Here is a 25,886-nt window from a genome sequence, read left to right as displayed (position 1 = left end):
AACACAAATGCGTTCTTTTAGCACGTGTTAAAGATAATGTGTTTAGTGTATATTTTGTTGTTGGTAAAAGCTGCATATCATTTTCTTTGTATCAGAATTTTAAAAGTCACGACGAGTGCAAAAAAGTTTCGAAACAACAGTAATTACTTGAAAAATAAGGTGTGGCAGTCAATCAGATATATAGATAAAATTACTGTGAATGGCATAACTTTACTTACTTACAATAAGTACATGTAAAGGTGTTCAATGTTAGCTACTTGAAATTGTTAATCAAGAAATTTTTGTTTGGTAAATTTTTAAAATTAAACGTTTCCCTCATGGGTTTAAAAGGTTTCCAATAGCAACAGTAAGTAAAGGTTTTGTTGTTAATCTGTAGGTTCGGCTCTGTACTACGGTTGTTCGCTCTGCTTTCGTGGTTTTAATTTCAATACACCGGTTTCTGGACAAAGTGCAACAGTTTGTACGGTGGTGTGGTGGAGTTGGAGCCGAATTTTGGTTAAGTTAAATGAAGGATGGAGTTAAGACATGGCCATGGAGAAGTCGGGTCTGAGTTTAATAGACACGATTTAAATCTAACCAGTACTGGAAGAGGTCACTACTACTCGAAGGGGTATTACTTCCCACCATCAAATTTCAGAGTAAGTAAACTGAAGGTCATGGATTCATGGTGTAGTGATCTTACATTTGATGTTTTATTACAAACCAAGATGCAAGACTTTGTATAACAATAACAGTGTAGCAGATCGGAAAAAATGTCGGATCTAACCTTGCACATTTTCGAATTTTGTTATCTATTTGCAAAGAAAAGTAATAATACATTTCAATCAAAATTGGCCAAACAAATCCTGCACCTAAATGTTCAATTTAGAGTATAAATACAATATCAATGCACAACGCACAGACAAAATAAATCGTAAGGTTTAAGAGTCTTTTAAAGCTGATATTTTCACCTTGACAAAATGAATGTAAATTATTTTCAGAGAACTATCAACGACCATTTACCACCCCCGTTAACAGCCCAAGACCAAGTTACCCCGAATGATCAGGTCATTAACCATTATGACACAACAACCGGAACCCAGCACAACTACAAACACATTGGTGGTGTCCTGTCCCATCCCATGTACAAAAAGTCACCTGGTTCATGGAAGGTGCATTTCGTAAAGGACAACACTGAAAAGGTATAGCAAGTTGAAGTCCACTTTCTTGGGGTTTTGTGCTTGATTGCGCACAAATTTTTGAAATAGATTACTTTGTTATTTTGTGCAATACAGAAAGGTGTATGTTCATTAATTGGGTTTGTTCAAAAGCTACGTTTCGTTATTATTTTTTTACATCTGATCATAAACTTTAGTTTGCCAAAGGTATTTTACAAGCATAAAGTTGGAAATTAATTCTGCAAGACATTGAACAAGTTTCTTAGTTATGGTCATAGTCAGTATGTAAAGTATAGTTTTGCCTAATATGCCAATCAGCAGCATCAGCAACACCCACAGGATGACAAGGGGTTAGCCCAAATTACAAAATAATATTTCAAACAAAGAGACATAATTTTGTAGGTCAGACAAAAGTGTAAGGGCTGAGGTTACACAGATAGTAGTTATGGAAACATAATACACCTGCTAGACAATTATGATAGAGTTTCGTATGACATTAAGGTTATATGAGATTATTGTGACATCACAAAGGCTTTGTCTGTTATCACAATATGTGAGATAAAGCATAGGCTAAGTCAGAAATGGAATGAAGAATCAGCAAACAGGAAAATGTTGACAAAGAGGACCAGGGATCCACGCAGAATTCAGGTTTGAAAACTTGTTTTTTAGGCAACCACTTTTAGTGTACATTTCCTTTTTAGCTATTTTTTTGTGATATTCTCAGATTTATTTACCACATTTGTTTCTTTAATATCATCGACTAACACGTTACCAACATTTAACAGTTAAAGGTAAGGGAATGGAGAACACCTCTTACCATGGGCTATCAGTCTTCAGAGATGAAGGCAAAATATACAGGAAAACCTGGAATGTCATTGGACACAAACTTTAAAGCTGGCCCACAGCCCTTTGTGCTTTCCCAGCATCACAAAAGTGGTCCATCACAAAAGATTATCGCCAGCACTCAGAACAAAGCGATGTCTGCCAAGCCTTTCTTCGTCCGAGACAAGGGCATTTTGAACTTGAATGATGTTTATTTAAGTTCAACGCAGAAAGCTTACAGGTCATTCAAAAGGTGAGTTATCATATCTTCTTAATTTTTGTTTATAGATAATTATGAAATGATTAAAGTCAAAACTGAATGCTGTCCTCCAATTACATGTATTCAAGTATTGTTAATATGGACTATCTAAATGTAAATCAAAATTAATGACCTGTTTGTCAGAATTCCCAAATTTCATTTTTACATTGAAATATTTTTGGTTGCTGCTTCAAATGGCAAATATTCAGAAATCCCCAAAAAATCTAAAATATATTAAACAAAAAACAATAACACAAAAATAAACTTCTCAGGGAGGAACTGCTTGATTATCCCCAAAAGGATGCGTCAACCTACTGGGAATGTGAAGAGTATCCCAAAGCATGGGGCCATGGAACAAAAGAAAATCCACTCCCCAAAGATTCCGTTCCACGGGAACGACCTCCCATGCGCGATCCTACCTGGTTTCCAAGTGCAAGCAAAATTCCTAGACTTCCTAAACCTATGGTCCCTGTCCCTAATAAAGGTAAATCTTTTACTGTGTGCATGGTTTAAATAAGTTTGTCGTATTTGGAGTAATAGCGCGACAGAAATCAGTAAATATTTATCCACATTAGTCCATGTGCAAATATGTGTTATTTAAAGACTCGTTTTCGTACTCCATGGTCGCTAAGCCGTAACTGTAAATCAACATGCTTGTGGAGTTAATTTGCAACTTAAAGGTAATCGTGTTCTGCCCAATTTACAGGTTTTTTCCGAGTTTAAGTTATCATCACTAATTATGTTTATCAGGTCTGACAACATTGGTGACTGAATCCTACCAAAAGCCATCTGACGTCAAAGTTAAGGAGATTTTCTCCTGTCCCATCGATACGCCCTGGGTGATCGCGAAACCGGGGCCAAAAGAGATTATGTCTATTCCAAAGATGTACAAGACAGAGTACATGACCTACGGCGGGGGAAGACCCGTGACTGTGACCTAAAAACTTTGCAAAATATTATCATTGTGGATAATACAGTATTAATAAAAAAGAACGGCTGCTTTTGTTAAGGATTAACAGTTCGTTGCCCTTCATTGTACACTTTTAAGTATGTACGACTAACTATTTTCTTGCTTTTCAGACATCCTCTTCTGTACAGGTTTTAATTCCGACCTTATAAAATTCTCGCCCAGTTGTGCCTTACAAATATTACATGAAAAACGACAAAGATTCTAGTGTGCTTATTGTAAAATTAAGCATCGTTAAATTGTAAAACTTGGAACTTATGCGTTTGCTTGCAATAAAATGGCTTAATTGTAAGGATTAAATGATCGATACCCATTTGGTGTCACAATAGGTGTTATGGTTGTCGGACCAGTTAGGTACGTTTTTTTCCATCAGGATAGCCATGGCTGCCACAGCTCCAAGCCATATGTTTTCGAAATGTCCAACTCATAGCTAAAATTTGTTTGGTAATATTCAAGGCATGTAGTTTTCTGCTGATGTTTTTAACCACAAAACTTGGCCGTTTCAACCCACGAATTATTTGGTCCTAACAAATGTTGGGCTAGCTACGTCACTGGTTTCGGCGCAAGCTTTTACAATCCAGCATTAATCGTGGATAAAGTTTTTTATTTTCTCAAAAAAAAAACAGCGTCGTTAAAACAGTAAAATAACACATTCGCACCGTTACGAATTCTGTAAATCTTTCACCCAAGATGCAACATTTTCACCTACATGGCAGTGTAGAAAATTTCAACGTTACCAATTGTTTGTAAAAGAAAAACAGATAAAAAGAACTCAGCGTGAATAAAAACGCACGCCAACTTTCTTCAAGGCGAGTAGCGAATACGGCGACGACTAAAACCAAATGCAACGAGTTGCGGTAGTCACAAAATAAACACTTAAAACACCCGCCGCAATGTAAAAAGCCGCGTTGGATTATTGAGCTATCCGATGCATATTCACTGAAACACCATGCCCTGTGTTTTGGCCTTGACCTGCGTAAAAACCAGTTCGGCCGAGTGCTCTTTGCTGATGTTGCGGATATCGTAGCCGTTGCCTCCAGGGACGATGAAGTAGGAATTCGGGGCCAACACCGACCAATTGTCGCAGAGAAATACTTCCACGCGCCCTTTGTTGAGATGGAAGCACTGAAAACAGGCAGATGTTCTGGTATTAAGTTGAAATATACAGAAATGGGTTTGGGCGAGTTGGCACAAAATATACCATTTTTAGAGATTGAATACACAAGATCAACTGTAATTGTATAAAGTTTCATGGAAAATACATTTGCTTGTAAGATCAAGCATAACCCTTAAACAATATTTCTTCTGCGAAAAGATTTTCGTTGTTTGCATTCAATTAATTTAATTGAAGAACAATGACTTGTACGCATGAAAATTTCAAGTATGAATACCACAATATAAACAAACTTAGTACTTGTTCACTTGACAAATTTGTAAAATAATATCCAAAACTAATAACAACGCCACCAACCAGCATGTGATTCATACAGCTCATGCCCTTCTGTTGACCCGGAGGAATCGTCACCCTCCCCATGGCAACCGCCTTGTTCGTTAAACCCTTGGTGTAGGTGAGTTTTTCAGCTCCTTCCAATGGATCATGGAACACTACTTCGTTCTGTGGCACGCTGATCAGTTTATTTGCACCTGTTAACATTTGATACGAAGGGTTTGCCTTATGGTAGGTGTTGATGAAAGGGTATTTCAGCAAAATAAACATAAGGGTATTTCTTGCACAAGTTCCTGAAAGCTTTAATCCCTACTAATTGTTAACAAAGCGATATTTTAGGACAGCCATGATTGATAAGCTATGTCCAGACACATTGCTGTAATATTCTGACCTTAACGTGCCATAAACCTGCATGTAAGTGTAAGCTTAAACCATGCTCAGAATACAGCATGCAAGGAGGAAAAACCAGTGCTGTTACAATAATGGGTAGGCTACGCACTGTGGTAAATTCGGGAAAATAAGTGTAATTTTTCGATATTTACGTTTTCGCGACTACGTCCGACATCATTGGTACATGAATGCACACTTCTCATAACCCAAGTTGGACCAGTATTTTCATAATTCAAAAAATCCACAAAAACCAACACAAGGAAAATAAATGCACGACACAAAACATAACGTACCGACTTCGATGACTTGCGTTTGGTCGATGACACTGTAGGTTGTTCTGTTGAGCTTGTTTGCGGTTGTTAGACGTTCCTTGCCGTCCGATTCGTTAACCGATTGTTCAGTGGCGACATTTACACTCACTTCAGACTGGGATTTCTTCTGAGCGTCCGACGTCACTTCGTCATGTTCTGCAACCTCTGGCGTCGACAATTGTGAGATTGAAATATTTTGAGATTTTTCCTTTGCTGAGAATATGAATTCGCGGGATTTTAACATGAAAGCATGGCAATAATACACTATTAATTTATGCAATATGCTTACATGTGGCTGATATGATAGTGTAGACGCTTTTTAAAAAGGTGCACATAAGGTTCCAGCAAAAAAAACTAATTGCTCGATTATATAAGCTTTCAGACTTTCAGTGGTAAATCTACACGAAACCAGTTGTTAACTGCTTGTTTCCAATACGGTACCTTCTTTTTTGGACACGTTACTTTTCTTCTTATTTCGCTTATCCGATTTGAGATTTAGTTCTTTAGACTTCTTGTTAATTTTTGGTAAATTCTTTTCGGTTTTTTCATGTTGCTTCTCATGAATTTTTTCACCTACAGTGAAACGAAGAAGTTGTAAAGTTTGTTTTTTAACTAAATGCATTTTCGACAAACGCAAACGTATTTTTTTGGTAATGATTGCTGGTGCCGGTTCGGTCATCCAGTTAAATGTGTGAAGAACAAATTCCCAGTGCAACAAACGTTACACCAATGTTGTACAGAAAAATATATATTAAATGTTATCTTAAGGTAAATGCCTAAACGACCCTGATTTCACGTCAACCACCGATTGTCACATAGTTAATAATTACTTGGACAGTTTTTAAGACAAAAAACAGACAACCAGAGAGAAATACCTGTTGTCGATCTCTCACCTCTTCTCAAAGGAATAACTGGTCCATGGATTCCAACAATATTCCCCATGTCACTTAAAAAAAAACATGTTACCACAAATCCGTCAATTTTTGTCGTTTGTGTTTGTAGCCAGGACAGAGGTCGGCAACCTTTAGATTATAAAGAGCCAATCACACTTTTCAGTGCTAAACTGAGATAAACTCAGAGCCACAAATCCTAATTTGGCAGGGATTATTTTGACCCATTAACACACAAGAAACAAACACCTAAGTCAGGGAACCTAAGGTTCGAGATCTGTTCCTAGAGGCCAAGTAGATTCATTGGGCTTGGTTGTATATATTATATATAATTTACAAATAAATAATATGAAAATTTATAATAAGGTGCAAGATACTTGTGCTTAGTGATTTCAAAGGGGGTAACGACAAGGGAAAATTTACAAAACACTGCCTAAAAATTCAATAAACCGAATATACGTTTGTTGTCGTTGGTTTCATAACAAAATATGACAGGTTTTAATGAGCTACTTTCTGATCCTAACATATTCTTAGTGTTTCCAGTGATTCCAAACCTTTTTGTGGTTGCGTACCACTTGGAGCAAAAAGACAATTTCGACACGTACCATCTAGTTGTGTGTTACAAAGTAACCTAGCGGATGAAGTAACAAACATTTTTAGATCACTAACGATTGTTTAAATTCGAACTGTATGCGCAAATATACGGAAATGTGCTCGCGTAACACCTGGAATGCCGTACGCGTACCACCGGTTGGGAAACACTGATGCAGACGGTACAAACGCATGAGAATTCAAACAAAAAAATTACGAGAATATGATGAAAAAGCTTCTGGGTTTAAATGAAGTTTCCAAAGTTTGGGAAACACTGAATTAGCGAAACAACAAACACTTACTCGTATTCGAATTCCTCGCCGCACCACCTATGCAATGGTTTCGTTCGAACCCGACGACTTCTCCTGACACCTGGTGTTGCGTCATCCGACGGGTTCACTAAATACGACATACATGGGAGTAACGGAGATGTTTGTTTTTTTTCGATGTACATTCGATCACATGTTTTATTGAAGTCAAGGCTTCACGTAACATTTAAAATCGGCAGAAAAACATTTGTATTTTTGGTCAGCGTATGAACTTACCGAGTTGATTCGGAATGATGTTGTAGAATAAGTTTCTGCAAAGAAAAAACATTATTGGCATTATTACAAAAACAGAAGCAAGTTGGATCGTTTTAAGTTGAACAACCTTCTGGAAACAACGCGGCTGGACTTGGACACGTTTTTAGCTGAGTTTCGTTTTGATTTTCTGCAAAAAAAACAACACAATTTTACCCGATCTGAAAATATCGTAAACGGCAACATAAAAGAGAAAAATCGTATTTACCCTGACTTATTTTTCTTATCGTCACTTTCCAATCTGAAAAAACAACAAGCATCCAGTAAAACTATCTCCATAGTCCTCTTTTCGTAACGATCCAAAAAGTAAATCAAGGGGCCAATTAAGTGTGTTACAACGAGGATACTATTTTCATAATTTCGGACATTACAGCAAACGTTTTTTTTTCGGACCAAATATAGGTTGATATTAAAAATGCTAAATAGTGTAGCATGTGTTTGGGGTTTAGGCGACATCAACACGATTGTCACAACAGTAGGTTGGCTTCACAAGCCTCGTCAAGAAATTGGGCAGTAAAAATTGATACAATGGGTCTTCTAGCCTGTGGGATTATTAATAATTATTTTGTTGCTTTTAAACTACGTCTGTCACCTTTGCTTCTTTTTCGACTTCTTCGGTTTTGCGACATCTTCATTCGGTTCCGATCTTTTATTTTTCTTGGCCTTCATCGATTTCCTGCTCCTATGAAATAGAAAATAAGCATCCTGGCAACATGGATAAGATTGAAAAGCAAACCTTGAATCCTTATTCATGTTGGTAATATTACTTTCCTTGGTGTTAGATTCTTGTTTCTCGTGCTCAGAGTCAACCGGAATTCTTAACAACAAAATGTGTGAGTACATTGTGCTGTTGCGCTTTAGCTACAAATGTTTTAAACCATGCGTTCCCAACTTATTTATGCCTGATATGTTTGATGTCAACTATATCACAATCCAAACAATGTTTTAAGGGTCATGTCTAAAAACATATTAAATCGTTTACCAGATGACCTTTAATATATATATAAATGCCATGTTTCATATAGATAAAAAAACATTTCAAAAAAAAGCTTTCAATTTGGATGTAAGCATAAGGGCATTTGCTCAAGCAACAAATAAACGCATTTACCCCTTGTCTTCATCTGTTAGAACCAACTCTTCATTATCAGCATAAGTGTCAATGTTGTTGTCTAAGGACACCTCACTCTCTGAAGCAATAGACTCGGAATTACCTGTAATGACCTTGTGTGACTCTTTGTGGTATGAACCAGTGCAACAGTAAACAACTCACCCGAATCTTCCATATTCTCTGGTGTGGGTGCTTTTGTAGCCTTTTTGGCCCGGGAGTGTCTCGGGGTGGAGGCTGGGGGACCCATGAGTCGAGATTTTGGCATTTGGATTGAGCTAAAAATAAAAGAGTAATTTGCATTTAGACACAATATTGGGACACGGCCAATTTAATAATTCAACATATTTTTACTGGGATGAAAAAAAATCCCAAAAATATTGACCCATGAATTCGTAATAATATAGTTTGTCACAAAAGTAATTTAGCCTTGTCACCAATCACCAGATTTCTCTCTTTAACTGCTAAACAATGACAACAAAAATAAGCTATGATTTTGCAAGCTAGTGGGGTGATCCCGCCTTGCTATGCGTAAGCATGGCATTACTTCTATTTTGCAAGATATATATTCTTTCTAAACTGAGAGAGTGACACATTGTTCGGTAGCAATGGATTGAAAGCCCACATTCAAATAAATGCAGACTAAAAACACTGTTAGTTGAAAATACATGTTCTGTAGCAATACCTGGCGTGTGGGTTTATGATTGTAGATTGGTCAGTGAGTGGGAAAGCAACATGTTCACTGTCAACTTCATCAGTATCAGGTACACCACTTCTACGATTGTTGCTATGTTCTGCAACCAAATGCTGCTAATTATCAAACATGAATAAACTTAAATCACAAAAAACTAAAGCACAGATATTTTGTTTTTGGTTACAAGAAAAAGTTAACTTGTTCAATTTATAAAAAGATTTTTCAATTTTAAATCATAATAAAACTATAGTTTGTAAAAAGGGCACGTACTCGCGGCACATATTAAAGCAATGCATCTCACCTGGATCATATGCAAATCTTCGTTTGATGGGCCCTGAAGCAACCAAGTTTCTGTTATCCAGAAATGGTTCTTTGAAAGGGTTGAACTTGGTAGAAGGAGTAACTGAAGATAAACTTGTTTAAAATTCCAATGTTGAAACTGCCGCATGTTTTTTTATATAGTGTAAGTTTTAGGCTAATATTCAAAAAAGTTTGTTGTTGATGCTGAGATTGTACTGATATAAGTATAGGAAGCTTTTCCGACTAAAGAAATATCTCTCTTTAGTTTTGGTAACTATTTAAAAGCACATGTACCAATTTTAGGTTGTGTCGGTTCCTCAACTTTCGGTTGCTGTCTTCTTACTGAAATCACACATATTGTTTTACCAAAAACTAAACAGCAACCTGGTGGTATTAACTGTTAACATTTTGTTATTTGTTTACACCATTTCTTTTAAAAAAATTAGTGGTTTTATTTATTGCATCAAGTGCAGCCCGTACTGGAAACAAATTTTTTTGCAATAAACATTGTTTACAAAATGAACAACAACCTTTTCTAGGTCTTCCCCTGGAACGCTTTTTAGGAATCGTATTCTCTGACTCCTTGTTGATGGATATCCTCTCTTTTGTGTGTGAAGCTTCATTGCTGGTCTTTATTAAAATAGTAAAATACAGTAAGGTGTGAAAATTTTGACACCCATAGATTTGCAGATATATGATTCCATCACAGGTTTTCTGTCCATTCCAAGCATGGTCTACATGCTTCAGAACCCAATTAGACATTTTTGGAAAAAATGGTGGCAAACAACAGTCAATGAAAACTGCAAATGTAGGAAAATTTCATCCTAATAGATTCATGATTAAGTTTTTGAACCACTGATACAGATAAATAAAATGTTTAGTAAAATGTTGGTATAACATCTTGACCAAAAAGAATATCATAAAATCTTTGACAGAATGCTTACCGTTGACAACCATTGTTGAAGACTTGAATTTTCGACAGAGGCACTGGAATGGGATTGATGATCGCGGATACTTTTTCGCATACGCTTTTTCGGTGAAATATCATCATCTTCTTGTATCGCAGTCTTTTTCTTTGCAGTTTCACCGGGCACTGAACGCTTGCTTCGCTTTTTGGTTTGCGTTTTACCCTTTTGAGAGGATTTTTTTTTGTCAACATCATTACTAGTAGTAATTTTCCTTGACGAACGCTCTGCAAATACATTTGTTTTTTTCACAGACGTATCTTCATCACTGACAATTGCTTTAGTCCAGTTGTCAGTCTGAATTACTTCCTCGTCTTCAGGCTCATCCAAGATTCTTTGTTTACGATTTTTTCGTCTTGAATGAGTTGGAATGTTGACACTATTATCCACCGGTTCAGTTTCTTCAGACAAAGTATTTTTGCTCTTATTTGCTGCCCTCCTTCTTGCAGTAGCTTTGGGGTCATCGGACATACGTGCACCCAAGGTTGACGATCTGCTGATAATCATTCTAAAAAAAAAGGGTTTCAGTGAAACAGTTCTTTAAGGAAATAACTTAGTCATAGTAAACAGCATTTTTTCACAAAGTTATGCAATCAGCCTTGAATAAAAAAATGACTGTGTCTGCCCATGATACTGTAAAACAAAGCATCAATTGTATTTTTTTTATTATTTTGCATGCTACTGCCCACATGAACAAGTTTTAACTGAAATACAACTAGGGATAGTGATAAAAAAACAAATACCCTTTACCACAACAACATGTTTAATCATGCATGGTAATCCCAAAAGAGCTAAGGATGATCATCGTTTGATTTCAATAGATCTTCAAACTACTTAACCAATAGCAACTATTAAGCAACAGTACTTAACATTTTCTCAAAACAAAATTGTGACAGTTTCTTAATATTTGAATAGAAAACTCCCAACACTGAATTAATCAAGAGTTGATGTGAATATCTCGGTGAAAGTTTACAAGTAAATACACAGAAACTGTTTAGTTTTTCAAATTTATATAACAACCAGTAGCTCACCCCATTCTGCGAACAGATTCCTTTTCTTGTGGTGTCATTGGTGCCACTGTAAATTGAGCTGCTTCTTCAAATTCTTTATCAGGCAAAGTGGTTTCTTCAACCTATTTTCACATACTGATTCAGATGCATAAAGCAAGTCAGAGCATTATAATTGAGCAACATGTTTTTATACACAAGTGACATTAAAAGTTTCTATTAACACATGTTGAATGATTAACCTTTTTTTGCATTTAAATAAATCCTTGCGATCTTACAAAAACCAAGCAACTTGGACAAATCAAAAAAGAAACAATAATGCCAATGGCCAGTGGCGGATCTAGAAAAAATGTGAGGGGGGTGTTCGGTTTCGGTACCTATTTAATGAAGCCGTTAGATACGGTTACAATTTTTTTTCGGACATTTATTATACTGTAGTTTTTTGTCAAAATCGTGGTGGAAACCAGTTTAGTTGTTGAACACGTTGCCAATATTACGCATGTTGAAAACAATTGTTAGCGCTCGCAAATGTGCAAAGAGGAAGATAAGGCCACCGCATGCAACATAGTTTTTATTTGTATGTTTTCTTGATAACGTAAGCCCACATTTAATTCCTTTTAGATAACACGTATATTTAAACCTTTCTTTCAAAGTCGTGGTGATGAAACTACGGCGCAAGCACTACCGCAAAAACTTGCATCGAGTGTTCCACAGTGTTACGCAATTGCGTAAGCCATGAAGCCACCGTTTATGTGACGATTCGCGCCAACACTGGCGTTCGTGTTTTGCAATGCTCGATTTGGGAATTGGGGAATTCCCAATTTTCAAATTTTGTCAAACAATTACAACTCTTACAGAGTGAGGCTTATATATAGAAATTGTAGCAGAAATGAATAAACTTATAAGGTCGCGCTTTCAAAAACAGTATTGTTGACGGGTTATTGACCAACGGCACAACAAACGATTGTTTCATAAGAGTCATCGCCGCGTGAATGCAGCGCGCGCGACCAAGAAACAAAGAAACAGCGGAGACGAACAATTGACCGTACTGTTCGTTCCAGTTTAGCGGGAAATTAATCGCACTTTCACGACCCACAAAACAATGTGCCACAATGCTGAGGGGGGTGTTCTGACACCTAAACACCCCCCCTAGATCCACCACTGCCAATGACTATGATTGCTTATTTTGCAATGTGTCACATTATCTCATCAAATGCACATGTGACGACCACAAGCAAACGTGCATGCTCTTTTCAACTTTCTCACATGAAGCTTTTATATTTTACCTGAGGGAATTCTTTGCCCGAGGATAATATTGTTTGGTGGTTGAGAGATTCCTCCCTGTCAGCAACAACAAAATTAGCGGTTAGTTAGTCTGCATTGGGCGAAAGCATCATTAAACACATACGTTGCATCTGGTTGTGGAGAGACAGATTTCAGTCTATTGCCTTTTTCGGAAGTTTTTAATTCCTTGCTGGATTTAGATTTGTTTCGCAATTTTTTACTTTCTCGCAAATTCAAAGCATCAGATTTTTTTTTGGTCTTCCGTTTCACAGTGGGAGGGGATTTATTTTTTGGTCCAGTAAGCCTACAAAAATACCAACCACAAATAAATATGCTTTAATTTATCAAAAATAACAACGAAAAAGTAATCAAGTTGTCCAGGTTTTCATTTAGAGCACTCGGATTGTTACAATTCTCGATTTTAGCAGTATATACAAGCTCACATAAAACAGCTTGATACAGGTTAACAAGCAAATTTTCAAAAGAATATTAATAAATGCAAAGACAATTAATCTTGCAGAAAAAGAGTTCCGTTTAAATTGTTTGACTTACTGGTGACGACGAAACTTGGCACTTTCCTCTTTGGTGATGGACTCGATAATAAAATTGTCATCGAAGAAGTCATCAATGTCACTTTCCTCACTCATAATACTGCTTGGACGCTGACATTAAAACACAAAAAAATAATCAAACCTATATTCATTGCATCTGAAACCCTGTTTTTAGCCAGAGGAAGGAGTAAACCAACCTTGGGATCAGTACGGTGTAGGGTGGTATCATCATCAGGCCTGGTTACATCGTTGGTGCTATAAGACAAAAACCACAATTATTTCTCTCATCATAATTGTCATTATGAATAATAAACAAGCACTAATTACTTGATAAATAAGGGTGCACAAACACATATATGCAAATTTGAAACAAAACTGAATTGGTCAACACAGTTGTACTTACACTTCCATGTCAGGGACATGGTTTACAGTATTGGTGCTAATTTGTTTTTCACTGTGGTCGGCTGTACTGTCATTAGCATGTGGGGTTGTGGTGCTGCTCTTTTTACTTACTCCAGTTCTTCGTCCAGTCTGTCGTCTGGTCTTCCTGTTGCTTTTTTGATGTAAATATCATATTAGTTGAAGGCAACAACTGAGTAAAGTTTACAAAAAAAGGCAATTTAACAGATATCCATGTTGGCATTTTCATCCCCTCCCCCACCATAAAGAAAGATGAAGTTTTATTGACTAAATAACTGCATGTTAAAAAGGTTATAAACAACAGATGAAAAGTAAATATGTTGTTACCTAGAGACATCAATGGACTTTGTCTTGTCATGACTTCCATTATCTTTGGTTGCATCAGCAACTTGGCTTTTCCTTTCCTGGGAATCCTTCAAAACCATCAAGAGAAACATCAAAACAGACAAAAAATTTTCTGAAACAGTAGGTTCAATAAAAAACACCCACCTGCTGTGTATTTGTTGAATTTATTTTGTTTGATGAGCTTTTATCTGTTTTCTGGGCACTTGTGTCATCATCCTGACAAAATAGTTTCATGTTATTTATGCAAGTTGCACAGCAGTAAAGTACCAACCTTATCTGTGTTGTTCATGAAAGACCCCGTCACATTTTTTGTCCCATGACCGGTACTGGTAAAGAGTCTGCAAAGGAAAAAGGCTTAATACCACATACTTAATTTTTACTAATGTTTGGCTATTATTTGTACACTACTAAGCCAGGACTTGGCAAACTTGTTCTGCTTGCAACCCCTTTCAAAAAATAGAAACTTTCAGTGACCTTTCATGTTCAACAGTTATGTATTTTCAAAATACTAAACAGCAACTTTAATAAAATGACTGAAAAACATTATGAGCATATATAGTGACATATATGTCTGCAATACTGTACTGTATTATGTAACAGATTACCATCCATATATACCTCTTTTTCAACACCTTCGTTTTCACTAATGGTGACTTGTGTGGTAAACTTCCAGGTTCATAGTTCGCAGTAAAACTCCCATCTCTTGTCCCTTCCAAAGCAAGTTTTTGAGTGCAAGCTGAGGTTTCGATTTCTTCTTGTATTCCTTTCAATAATTACAAAATTATGCTTGCTTTGCAAATAGCATATCTTTCAGCAAAAATTGTTGTATGTAATCCTAAACATATTATTTTTTTAATCTGTAAATAGTGTTTGCCTTGGTGCAACACTGCTATCAAGTATACAAGAAAACATAACTTACTTGGCGTACTGTCATTACTTGCAGGAAAATCAGGCTCAGGCAGTTTTGCTGGTTCAGTGGGCTTTGCCTACATCACAACCATAAATATAAAAATAAATGGCCAGAACAATGATTCCAAACCGGTGTTATACGAACCACTAGTGGTATGAGGTATGCAACATTGTTTGCAGAAAGTGTTTCATGCAAACAAATAAACCAAATTAAAATATTCAAAACAATTAGAAAACAGATATATACTCAAGATTGATAATTATCTTCATGGGTCTCTCTTTTTAAAATTTATTTAGGCTGTTTGTTGTAAGAATGGTCCTCTGCTTGCAATAAAAGCAGCATAATTTATTCACTTACACCTGGATGTTCCATGGGGGTGGGTGTTTCGACATCATCATCATCATCCTCATTGTCACTTGAATCTGAGCAGTTTCAATAACAACAAATTAAGAAAAATTATAAATACAAACAGAATTTTCCAAAACTTATATATATATATATATATATATATACATGATATCCAAAAAAATAGATTTACCTGAACTTGGAAATAGTTCATCCAAGTTTGTCGTGAAGGGAACCAATTTACCAGTGCGCCTGTGATATAGTAAGTTAACTACATTTCATACATTACATTTCATGCAAAACGCTTTGGGCAATAATAATAATAATCACACTTACTTTCCAATGTTAGGATTATTAAAATGATTGATCCAGTTCTGCAGTTTTTGTCTGCTATCTTCTGTTTCCTGAAACTTGCATATCTGCAAAACAACCATAGGTAAAATGGTCTTTGGCATGTGCCAGGTCAATACACAAGTTCCAAGAAACAACCTAGAAATAGTTTTTAACAATCTTGTACATGAAAAAGCAGCAAATTGGGGTGACTGTGTTGGCAGAACAGGTCAGCTTGCTAATTAGGCAAATTGAAATATTTCCCAATACTTTGCTCAGAAAAACGCAAAAAACAAAATTACATACCATTTGTTGAAGATCTCGCCGACCTCGCTCATAATCCATGTTTTTTAATAAAAGCAGTTGTGCAAATTCAACTTAAAAAGTACATGCTGCAATTGCGATACAGTTTTTATTGCCATCAAAATAAGGAAGTAAACTAAGCTTAGCAGACTTGCATAACTGCACAAGTTTATCTGCGTATGTTAATTTGATTGATTGAGCTGATTTCTTTCAACTTTCAGGTTATGCCAAAAAAACTAATCCAAATCAGGAGGAAATCGAAAATAAAACATTTTTTGTTCCAAGACTTATGATCGCTGTTCGTCAAAGCGTTATACCACTAGGTTTTTGTAAACAATGCCACAAGCCATAATAAATTAAAAAAAGTAGGCTAACGCACGAAGCAATGCTAGTGCACTATCGTATTGTTCATCACCACACGTGCTTATGATTACAAAACCAGTGTCTAAGCAATCCTTTCCTAAAAGATAGGAATAGCCGTCTAAATTTACTAGGTTAATAACAAATACTACAAAATGCAAATTACTTGATAAACAACAACCAAGCAATGTAAACAAGCAACATGAATTCATGTGAATGTAGTTTTGGCGCCGAAACCTCAACTTTAGGTTGTATTTTTTTCACGCCTTTAATTTGTTTTGTTTTGTTTAATCCACCGAAACCAATGGCTTTGTTGAAGAAATAATTTAGATTAAAAATGCATCAATTTATTTATTTTTTAAATTAAAAAATTACATGTACGAAAAATTATGATGAAGCAACCCCTCCTGGAAAATGGTCTAAACTACGATTTCTATAATGCACATGCAAGGAAACTACTACTACACCGAGTCACAAAGTTTTCGCCAAACTTGATCCACATATAAGTCTATGTAAAACGAAAATCTGCGTGAATTTTAATGATTAGGTGTGAACAAGGCAACCAACTGTTAGTTTTGGTTATATATTTCATGCTGCACGAAATCGTAGCGTAAAAATTCGCACAGATTTCTATGTTGCATATGTGTAGATCAAGTTTGGCGAAAACTTTGTTACCCGGTGTAAAAGGAAAGTATAATTCTACCTTAAAAATCTTAGGCCTCAAAAACTAAAACCTTGTTAAACAAAAGACTTAGGATTCTACAAATTAGTAGTAGGATGTTGTGTTTAATTTCCATGCGAACGAGTGGGATATAAATTGATCTTTTTTCTCAAAAACGTGCAAATGCCTATTTCGACTTATATAAGTACATCAGTTTATCATTGCAGCAATGTTACTGTCACAAGTCAACGGCATCCAGTAAACGCTCATTTAGCACGTGTATCACAAATTATTCCAAATTTTTATTGCCTTGTCAAATGGTATGTAACAATGATTTAAATCAACTCTTAAAAGATAAAATAACTACTGTAATTGAAATTGAATAATATCTACTTCAGTGAATACCTGTCTAGGTCATCTAGAATTACACAATAAACCGAAAATATTATATCAACAGGCCAATAAAACAAATTATTGCACAAAACAGAATTGAATACGCATTGCACATTGTTTCGACCTTTATTTTTTGTGGTTCCAACAAATCACTCGTACTCTAGGTATGTATGTCCAACTTCACGAATATCGTTAGTACAAGGCAAAAATACATGCTCGATATGAAATTAGACCTGCACCGCAGTGTTTCGGCCTGTCATCAGGTCTGTTTATCCTCACAGTGCAGCTTGCGTTGATTAATTTAATGACTGTCGTGCCAGCCAAGCATCTTGTCACAGACTTCTTCCTTGTGGTGACTTTGCTGCCAAACCTGGTACAGAGGTGGAAAACATCCTGGAACATAAAGGGTTCGCTGATAGTCTACAAGTCACCACAAGGAAGAAGTCTTTGAAAAGATGTCCGCTGGTAGTCTACAAAAGCTGTTCGGATAAGACCTAATTGATCAAAAAAGTGTGCACTGTAAGCAACTCGTTTGTTGGCTCTATTACTTGACATAAAACCCAATGGAAAGAAGTTTTTTCGGTTTGATGGTTTCAGAGAACTACAAGGCATGTATCGCATAACTGATCAAGCAAAACAAGTTTCCCCACTCAGAACGTTTTCATTTTTTCTTCTTCTGCTTTATCGTGAGTAGGCTACGCGACGGTTTCCATTTCCGATGGATGAAAGCGTTAGTGGAGGGGATTCGCCAAGTTAGTCAGGCAGTCATGGATGGCAGACGTTTAAGGCGTTTGTTTTGTGGTTTGATCCTACTTATCGGTTGGGTGCTGACGTTCACGTTCTGTTTGACGCTATCTTCTAACCTAAGTAGAAGTTTCGCGAAACAAGCACAGGAAGTTGTCGTCGCTGCATTGCCATTGTTTGTTGATTCAAATCTTACTTTGGAGGATATATGCTTGACAGTAAAAACGAGCAAACAGTTTCATAACACAAGACTGGATATTATTTTGAAAACGTGGCACAAAACTGCGAATGACAAGGTAGGTAGTGTTGTTGGAAAATGATTCATATATTTCTCGTTGTTTGAAATTCAAAATTCATACATGCAGGTTTACTTTATAACAGACCAAGAGGATATGAAATACCGCTTTGATTTAGGTAGGTATCGTGAAATACAGTATGTGCTTATGTCGTGTTTGCTTGTACAATTCAACCACACAAAAGCATAAAAAACTGGCCTTCAAACGTCACGAAATCGGCAGTAATTTTTTTGCCTTCGTTGTTAGGAAACAGGCTGGTGAGCAGCATTTGCAGATCTGGTCACGGAAGGTAAGCACGTTTGGCGACAAGAGGACAGAGAAGCAGTGCCTGGTCCAATACCACACAGACAGCATGTACTGTTGATTTCCAAACCATTGAGTGCTGGTCAACCGACCCGCATTTACCTCATTTGCATTATAATTATGCCGATGAGGGCACAATTAGGTGTTTGCTTTACATATTGTTGATTTGAGTTATCAGAGAAACGAAGTTTTGTTTTATTGTGGTCTTGGATAACGCACTTAAATCTGTGTAAACTAATCTGTAAATGCCTTATTCTCTACGAAGGACGGATTTATGCTGTAAACTTGGTCTCGAGTTCGATACGTTTATGGGATTACCAGACAAAAGGTTGGCCAATCATCACATTTACGCAAAACCATCACGACTTTGTTCAACATTCCTAATTTAGATGGTGGTGCCGGTTTGATGACGACAATTACGTAAATGTCGATCGGCTTCTGGAATACCTTCGAAAATTTGACAGCGGCAAACCTGTGTACATCGGCAGACGAAGCGTTCATGCTTTAAAGGTGTTTACATAAGCGTTCACAACATGGAGGCAGGCACAATAGTTCATCTTCATCTTCTTCATTTTATGTTTCAGGCTTGGTATGGTGGCAAACCGCGCACGTACTATTTCGGAACGGGAGGAGCTGGTGTTTGCATATCTCGACCATTGGCAGAACGCATGCGCCCTTGGTGTGGGTAAGCAAGTTTTTTGTGCGTGATGTGCAGCATATACCCATGATGCATCACTTAACGCAATCACTTGTGTCATCTACAAGACACGAATACATTGAAGAACATTTCAAAATTGGAAAAAACTTAATATAACTGCATGGCAATTTTAAATGTTGCTCGCTGCATATTTAAATCAATCGCTGACTGCTAATTCAACACCAATGATGCACAGTGCGTGTGCATCAAATGTACTCCTTTGTGTCCGTGACATTGATTGAAATGTAGACCAAGCCACTGTAAAGCACCTGACATATATTGAATGAACGTTAACGGCTTCAAATGAAACTATCCTGAAACAGTGTGGATTGCTTTACTTAGGGATCAGCGGTTTAAGGACCTTAAGCGCATTAGGATGTTTTACATCAATACTTATCTCGTGGTACGTGTTTTCCATGAGCTTCGTCGTATTGGCGATCCCCTCGTTACAGGAAGTTGAAGCAATGACAACAATCATTTTAGGGTCAACGTCTTTCCGCGAACTTGCTTCTATGCACAAGCTGCCGACGACTGCTCTCTGGGATTTGTGATCACCTACCTCTTGGGCGTCAACTTTACCGAATCTTTTCTCTTCCATTCTCACATGGAAAAGTTAAAGGACTTGAATGCGTCACGCTTGGATGAGCAGGTGAGGAATTCGGCTTGAATGCGTCACGCTCGGTTTCCCATAAAACCAGTGCTTCCCGAAAAGTGGGCAAAGATTTTCGCTAAGGGCTGAATCGAAAGTTTATTTGAATATAAAAACAAAGAAAATTTAGCCAAGCTAAAGGGATTGGGACCCCGCAATTTTCTCACACCTAATCTTTTTCACACAAGGAAAAAGGCTTGAAAGTCACTGCCGTAAACTGTATTTCCTTTTATTTTGCTGCTACAATTTGTTAATAGTTTGTAAGACCAGAGATTCTTTATTGTTTCAGATCAGTTTCAGTTACGGCGTCGGCGATAATAACGTGATAAACGTACCAAACCCCAAGTACAACGAAAGCGAAGATCCCACGAGGATGCTTTCTCTTCACTGTCACATTCACCCTCAGGATGAACTCTGCACGTCGTAGCACAGGTTGAGTGTGCAAATATCCGGCGAAATTCAGTCCCGTGCACTGTGGAAGTGATTTATTCAAATGGATGGATCCAGACGATAAAAGCTAATATTTTTATCTTGAAAAGACAGCGCAACTACCGGAATGTTGTTATCATTCGTTTTTCTAATTATTAATAAGCACTGATTTGATAATGGCCAAAACAAGTTACTTTTTACGTAAAGCTTTAGGTACTGTTTATGCTGAACTGGACAGTGGTTGTGGGAAAGATGTGTTTGCCATACCGCGCTTTCCGGAGTTTCTACATACCTATGCCCTTTATTTCACATTCTGATTGCCATGGTTTGATGGCATAGAAAGTTTACCTCAATAAAGATATTGATTTCAGGAAATAGCACTGTGAATAGAATGATGGAATGCACCGCGCTATAATAAAGGAAGTGAAAGCAATTAGTCGTAAGTATGATTGATAGTTTCCTTTTACGGAAATGACGTGACCAAACAACTTAAATCTGTGTGCAGTTTTGAAACTACTGAAAGCAGTGTTATTACCGAATTTGAATTAACTTTCTCCCTTTGCTCTGGTTCTGATTATGGAAAACACAGAAAAAAAAGATTTTTAGTAAAATCTATGGCAACAGTTCCCAACTAAACTCCCGTTTAAAAATTCCGTGTGTGGGAAACCTGTGATTGACCCTAACAAAGAGAAATTGCTTTGTTGTGTTGTTGGAAAAAAAATTAGTCCACATTTCGGTTTCCAGGGTGAAACCAGACGAATCAAACAGACTTTAAGGACAGTTTTCTTGGTAAATTGTTTACTTTGGCTGCAAGTAAAACCGTCATAATATACAAGTTTAAGTTTGCTGGATGGAAAATTGTGATATTTTTTGGCCCAATACATATATTTGTGTTGAAGTACTACCGCTGGTGGCATTTGCGTGAACGTCGACGAACGTTGAACTGTGAAGCTTTGTAATGTGATGCAAAGATTCTTTTGTTGTGCTAGCGGGATGTCAATCATTGAAAACGTCAACAGGAAATGTGTTAATTAAACTTTTCCCAAAGGCACGCGCGTATTTTGAGCTGCAGGCTTACCATGGAATGCAATCATCCTACGGACAGATCTCAGCCAGGCAACAGTTTCGCTATTAGAAACGTCTTAACTTCAACATTTCAGCAAACTTGATTTTATAATTCTCTTTTACTACCGACTTATACATCCTTGGTCGGACTTGGTCTAAATGTGTGCCTATTGATTCTAATCTTCACGATTAGTCTTGTTTATTTATTGCCTTTAGAATTCTGAGGATGCCTTACAGGTGAAATATATATATTGAAAAAAGCAATATCTTGGTTGGATGATTAAGTAGCAATCTGGGCCAGTCCTAGGATTCACTTTATGTAAGCAAATTTTGCATGTAGCCAAAGGTGATTATAATCCTTCCAACACTGTTTAAATCAGAATTATCTCAAAAGGTCTTTTACAAATTATTATTACAAAATCCTGATCGGGTGCGAGCCTCACATCCCACAAGAGCTCTACAGGTTCATAACAACAACACACACAACTTGGCCACAACATATTGGTCCAGGCTATGGTTGCAATATTTATAAAAACACATTGCCAAACCGATGTATGTCAGTCATTTGACATGTTGTTATTTCCATAATTTATGAGGGCCTCTCATCAATGACTATTATTGTTTATATATCACTGATGCTCATTGGAGTTCTTGGCTTCATAGGTCCTATGGAAGAGCGGGAACCGAAAAGAAAAGAGAATGCCTGTCCTGTATTTTACCGAAAAGAGACCACCTCGATTCGATTTTACATTTTTTGCGGGGGCTCTTTAAAGAGTGTGGCCCAAGCGCGGGTTCTATTTGGCGAAATCGGTCAAATGGGCCTAGGACGGCCGGTCTGGCGTCGCAACTCCGAAATAACTCAAGGCCTTATAGGCATTTTTTTGTGGGGGAAAATCCAAAGCATAGCCTAGACCAGTTGTTGTTTTTCTGCCCATTCATTCACTAAACTTCACCCCAGCGCCATGCTACTGCGCTCATGTGGCCAACGCACCATTCTCCTTCAACTGCCTGTTTCGCAGTCAGTGCCCTGGCCAATCAGTGCCAACCAGGCCCACCACGCATGCAATTCCACTGGGGGCTTTTACAAGGAAATGATTACCTAATTACTGTAAATGTAAAGGGATAAAATATGGAAAACTGAAGGTAAAACAACAAACTGCAAAACAGTCGCCGTGTATGTAAAAAATACACAAGAGTGAAAACAAAGAGAACAAGAATAATTGAAAGAAAGGCACAGAAAATACCACAACATGTAAAAAACAAACGATTTGACAATATCATTTACTGTAACTACAAGAAAACCTTCCAAAATTGCAAAATAAATGATTCAGTGACGCAAGACCATCTGCCAGTTTAATTTCTTCTCATATGCCTCGGGCAACAAATTGCTTGAGGCTACATCGGGCTGTAGGAAAAGAGAAAACGAAAAGGTTTGAGAATTCATCTGAGTTAGGCGACCTTTGATTTCTCAGTCTTTACCTCACGCTGAAGTGTTGCAGATTTTATTTTTTCCTTAGAAAGACTTTGAGCTCGTTTTTGCTAATCTACAGATGTTTGATCGAATTGCTGTATTGGAAGGCGACACTTGTCAAAAAAGCAAGCTTTCAGGAAAACGTACGCTAACTAAAGCTTCAATGAAAGAACTGTCCAATCCAGCTAGTTGACAAGATCACAGTGCGACAGAAAAAAAACACGCAGTTCCCAACTGAGATGGTTCGCTGACAGAAACAACAAAAGAATGATTGTCATGGTTCGACGTATGCAGATTTTGGCTTTGGCAGCAATCTGGGTTTTAACATGGAGTATATACTGGTCGTTAACTGAGGACACCGAAAATATTCATTACGCCGCGCGAAAACAGCAACAACCAAATGCGTTTTTCGACGCAAATCTGACCTTGAACGACATTTGCATCACAGTGAAAACGAGCAGAGCATTCCACGACACTCGGCTTGATTTAATTTTAAAGACTTGGCACAAGACGGCCAATGATAAGGTAAATTAAAAGTCCAGTTTCGTTTCATTACAATGACAGTATATATCGCCTTGACAGGTTTATTTCATAACCGACGAAGAGGACAAAAGACGTCACATGGAGCTGGGTAAGCTGCGGTACCTTTTTTAAACAATTTGTAATTCTACAGGCACACGTGACCTTGAAAGTTCAGTTGCGAATATTAAATATTACAGGCAATAGGCTGGTGACCAGCAAGTGTGGATCAACCCATGGAAGGTAAATACAGGCTTAGTAAGAATAACAGTCTTTCTTTGACATATTCAAGTTTTGCATGATATACAAGAACATATCAAAATGCATATATTTTCTGTGCAAAGTACCTTAATCATGCTTTTCGTTTTTATCATTGTAGAATCAGGAAACTATAAAAACATAAAATTTATTTTTCAGGACGGACTTGTGCTGCAAGCTCGGCGTCGAATATGATACGTTTATGGAGCTTCCTGACAAACGGTAGGAGGCAAATATTGCATATATTGTCGTAAATGTTTGTTTTTAATCGTTGCTGAAAAAAATGAAATACCCATACTTAGATGGTGGTGTCGATTCGATGACGATAACTACGTAAATGTGGATCGTCTAGTGGAATACCTGCGAAACTTCAACAGTAATGAATCGGTTTACATCGGCAGAAGAAGCGTTCCGCATTTTACGGTGCAAGTGCATGTTTCAGGCGTTTCTTGCCTGTTTACTTCAATTTTCCTACACATTGATAAAATGCATTGATAAATAATGGAGGATTTTGGAAATTTTGTCCATTTAACAAACTAACTTGCTTCTGTGCGTTTAGGCCTGGTATTGGGGACTGCGCACTTACAAGTTCGCTACCGGGGGTGCTGGAGTCTGTATTACTCGGCCATTAGCACAGCTCATGAGACCTTGGTTGGGGTAAGTTGTTTGTATAACACATTGTTGACACGCAATATACTTGGTTAAAAATAAACAACCAGGTGGAGCTACGGCGCAACTCACAATTTTTATATTTTAAACGAAATCTGTGATGCAACGGATGTTATTTACATGTAGTTACAAACTTCACTTCCTTTTGGCTTCTTTTCATAAAAATTTATAATTCCTATTAAAGCAAAGTGAAGCCAATAATATGATTTCTGTGAGCTGCGAATGGCCACTGTTTCGACCTATAAGATCCCATTAGTGCAGCTAGGTGTGACTCTGCTAGACGACTTTTCTGACCCTAATTCCTATTAAAGTTTGCTCATAATGTGCATTGCTTTACCAGGGCTGAAATTCTTCCGAGAACGTGTTTTTATTACGTTGTCAACGACGATTGTGCAATAGGCTTTGTGATCACTTACCTCCTCGAAATCAACCTCACCGAATCATTTCTGCTACATTCGCACATAGAAAATCTGAGGGACCTCAACAAGACCTCTTTAGGGCAGCAGGTTTGAAGTTTGGATTACATTATCTTTAAAAATTCTTTAAAAAGTTGAGTTTGATTCAGTGATTATATATGTTTCACGTTGGATATGTTTGTGGAAACATATCCTACAATATAGCCATATATATGTGCAACACATTCGTTCTCGTACAATGGTTTTCTGAGGGTTAAGTTTGACCATAAAGACTTACGAATTCAATGCTGCCTCACTCTGAGCTGCTTATTCTTGTATTTGCAACGAATGACCAGTGAGCAGTAGACAGTATAGTGCACACTGTTGTGACCTATATGGCCTCATTAGTGCAGTTGGTGGCAGGCGACAGTACTTCGTATCCAGTTTGTTAACCTCAACTGCGAAGTCATCACAAAGTGGAATATTGACCGTCGTCAGTCACCAGCTGCACTGATGGGACCTTGTAGGTGGAAACAGTATATGCACAACTGTCTGGAGATCTCTAATCATTTTTTGCTCATTACATTAGGATTTATTAATATTAAAAGTTGGTTTTGCTTTCAGATAAGCCTCAGTTATGGCGAAAGCAACGTTGTAAATTTGCCTGAAGCCAGATTCAATGAAAGCTACGACCCGACCAGAATGCTCTCTGTGCATTGCTACATTCATCCGGAAGATGAAATCTGCAAGTAAACGTTCCCCCGATTATTGCAAAAACGACCAAACCTCTCGCGTCTCTCGCAAAGCTTGCATTTAAACACAAAGTTATTCGGCCGATCTATGCAACACCTTTATAGTGGAATTGATTTTTTTACCAGCGTGTAGCTGTATGACATATACATTCGTTCGCTAAATACGTGGTGCGCTTTCCTTTGTACACTTGTTTCAGAAACCAAGGCGTTTTTAATATACAATCGACCGCTTTGGCAAGATCTCTTCTCCT

At 37.3% G+C, this 25,886-nt stretch overlaps 4 protein-coding genes across 6 annotated transcripts; 3 read left to right on the top strand and 1 right to left on the bottom strand.

The window, feature by feature from the left end:
- Positions 1–378: 378 nt before the first annotated feature.
- On the top strand, positions 379–3,504 carry LOC145898633 (stabilizer of axonemal microtubules 3-like). Its single transcript, XM_082987166.1, has 5 exons — positions 379–638; positions 981–1,181; positions 1,943–2,232; positions 2,511–2,722; positions 2,989–3,504. Exons 1-5 carry the CDS (start codon positions 513–515, stop codon positions 3,177–3,179), a joined length of 1,020 nt encoding a protein of 339 aa, XP_082843292.1. The 5' UTR covers positions 379–512; the 3' UTR covers positions 3,180–3,504.
- Positions 3,505–3,794: 290 nt separating this feature from the next.
- Positions 3,795–16,065, bottom strand: LOC145897755 (uncharacterized). 3 transcript variants are annotated; one of them, XM_082986174.1, is made up of 33 exons: positions 15,978–16,065; positions 15,678–15,760; positions 15,535–15,593; positions 15,354–15,418; positions 15,006–15,072; positions 14,705–14,849; positions 14,358–14,424; positions 14,231–14,302; positions 14,069–14,154; positions 13,725–13,874; positions 13,519–13,576; positions 13,323–13,432; positions 12,895–13,074; positions 12,773–12,827; positions 11,511–11,611; positions 10,459–10,987; positions 10,045–10,144; positions 9,809–9,856; positions 9,516–9,617; positions 9,206–9,314; positions 8,686–8,798; positions 8,524–8,626; positions 8,152–8,232; positions 8,008–8,097; positions 7,624–7,656; positions 7,486–7,545; positions 7,380–7,414; positions 7,137–7,233; positions 6,229–6,299; positions 5,795–5,926; positions 5,336–5,566; positions 4,677–4,849; positions 3,795–4,330 (listed from the first exon to the last, which is right to left on the bottom strand). In XM_082986174.1, the coding sequence occupies exons 1-33, from the start codon at positions 16,014–16,016 to the stop codon at positions 4,142–4,144; spliced, it is 3,633 nt and encodes a 1,210-aa protein (XP_082842300.1). In that variant the 5' UTR covers positions 16,017–16,065; the 3' UTR covers positions 3,795–4,141. The 3 variants fall into 3 exon arrangements, with proteins under 3 accessions (XP_082842300.1, XP_082842302.1, XP_082842301.1); XM_082986176.1 differs by having other exon boundaries at positions 5,336–5,518; XM_082986175.1 differs by having other exon boundaries at positions 6,247–6,299.
- Positions 16,066–17,771: 1,706 nt separating this feature from the next.
- Positions 17,772–21,062, top strand: LOC145897330 (beta-1,3-N-acetylglucosaminyltransferase manic fringe-like). The gene is made up of 8 exons (XM_082985569.1): positions 17,772–18,428; positions 18,498–18,546; positions 18,675–18,717; positions 18,997–19,059; positions 19,121–19,241; positions 19,316–19,416; positions 19,912–20,077; positions 20,367–21,062. The coding sequence occupies exons 1-8, from the start codon at positions 18,111–18,113 to the stop codon at positions 20,502–20,504; spliced, it is 999 nt and encodes a 332-aa protein (XP_082841695.1). The 5' UTR covers positions 17,772–18,110; the 3' UTR covers positions 20,505–21,062.
- A 2,105-nt stretch (positions 21,063–23,167) lies between these two features.
- Positions 23,168–25,661, top strand: LOC145897331 (beta-1,3-N-acetylglucosaminyltransferase radical fringe-like). The gene is made up of 8 exons (XM_082985571.1): positions 23,168–23,567; positions 23,625–23,673; positions 23,762–23,804; positions 23,979–24,041; positions 24,122–24,242; positions 24,379–24,476; positions 24,829–24,994; positions 25,508–25,661. Exons 1-8 carry the CDS (start codon positions 23,310–23,312, stop codon positions 25,634–25,636), a joined length of 927 nt encoding a protein of 308 aa, XP_082841697.1. The 5' UTR covers positions 23,168–23,309; the 3' UTR covers positions 25,637–25,661.
- The last annotated feature ends 225 nt before the right edge of the window (positions 25,662–25,886 follow it).

The sequence above is a fragment of the Ascidia mentula genome, chromosome 4 (genome assembly GCF_947561715.1).
Source record: "Ascidia mentula chromosome 4, kaAscMent1.1, whole genome shotgun sequence".
NCBI classification, from domain to species: domain Eukaryota; kingdom Metazoa; phylum Chordata; class Ascidiacea; order Phlebobranchia; family Ascidiidae; genus Ascidia; species Ascidia mentula.
Note: the sequence above shows the minus strand (reverse complement) of the source record. Positions and strands in the feature narration are given on the sequence as shown.

Bases quoted from the DNA above. Each gene is read 5' to 3' on its own strand.
- LOC145898633 (XM_082987166.1), top strand. From the start codon at position 513: ATGGAGTTAAGACATGGCCATGGAGAAGTCGGGTCTGAGTTTAATAGA. The intron at 639-980 runs GTAAGTAAACTG...AATTATTTTCAG, and splicing joins TCCCACCATCAAATTTCAGA to AGAACTATCAACGACCATTT. The intron at 2,723-2,988 runs GTAAATCTTTTA...TATGTTTATCAG, and splicing joins GGTCCCTGTCCCTAATAAAG to GTCTGACAACATTGGTGACT.
- LOC145897755 (XM_082986174.1), bottom strand. From the start codon at position 16,016: ATGGATTATGAGCGAGGTCGGCGAGATCTTCAACAAATG. The intron at 13,075-13,322 runs GTAAGTCAAACA...GTATTTTTGTAG, and splicing joins GCCAAGTTTCGTCGTCACCA to GCTTACTGGACCAAAAAATA. The intron at 8,799-9,205 runs GTATTGCTACAG...TTTTATTTTTAG, and splicing joins ATCATAAACCCACACGCCAG to CTCAATCCAAATGCCAAAAT.
- LOC145897331 (XM_082985571.1), top strand. From the start codon at position 23,310: ATGATTGTCATGGTTCGACGTATGCAGATTTTGGCTTTGGCAGCAATC. The intron at 23,674-23,761 runs GTAAGCTGCGGT...TAAATATTACAG, and splicing joins AAGACGTCACATGGAGCTGG to GCAATAGGCTGGTGACCAGC. The intron at 24,477-24,828 runs GTAAGTTGTTTG...TTGCTTTACCAG, and splicing joins CTCATGAGACCTTGGTTGGG to GGCTGAAATTCTTCCGAGAA.
- LOC145897330 (XM_082985569.1), top strand. From the start codon at position 18,111: ATGAAAGCGTTAGTGGAGGGGATTCGCCAAGTTAGTCAGGCAGTCATG. The intron at 18,429-18,497 runs GTAGGTAGTGTT...TCATACATGCAG, and splicing joins ACAAAACTGCGAATGACAAG to GTTTACTTTATAACAGACCA. The intron at 19,417-19,911 runs GTAAGCAAGTTT...CAATCATTTTAG, and splicing joins CGCATGCGCCCTTGGTGTGG to GGTCAACGTCTTTCCGCGAA.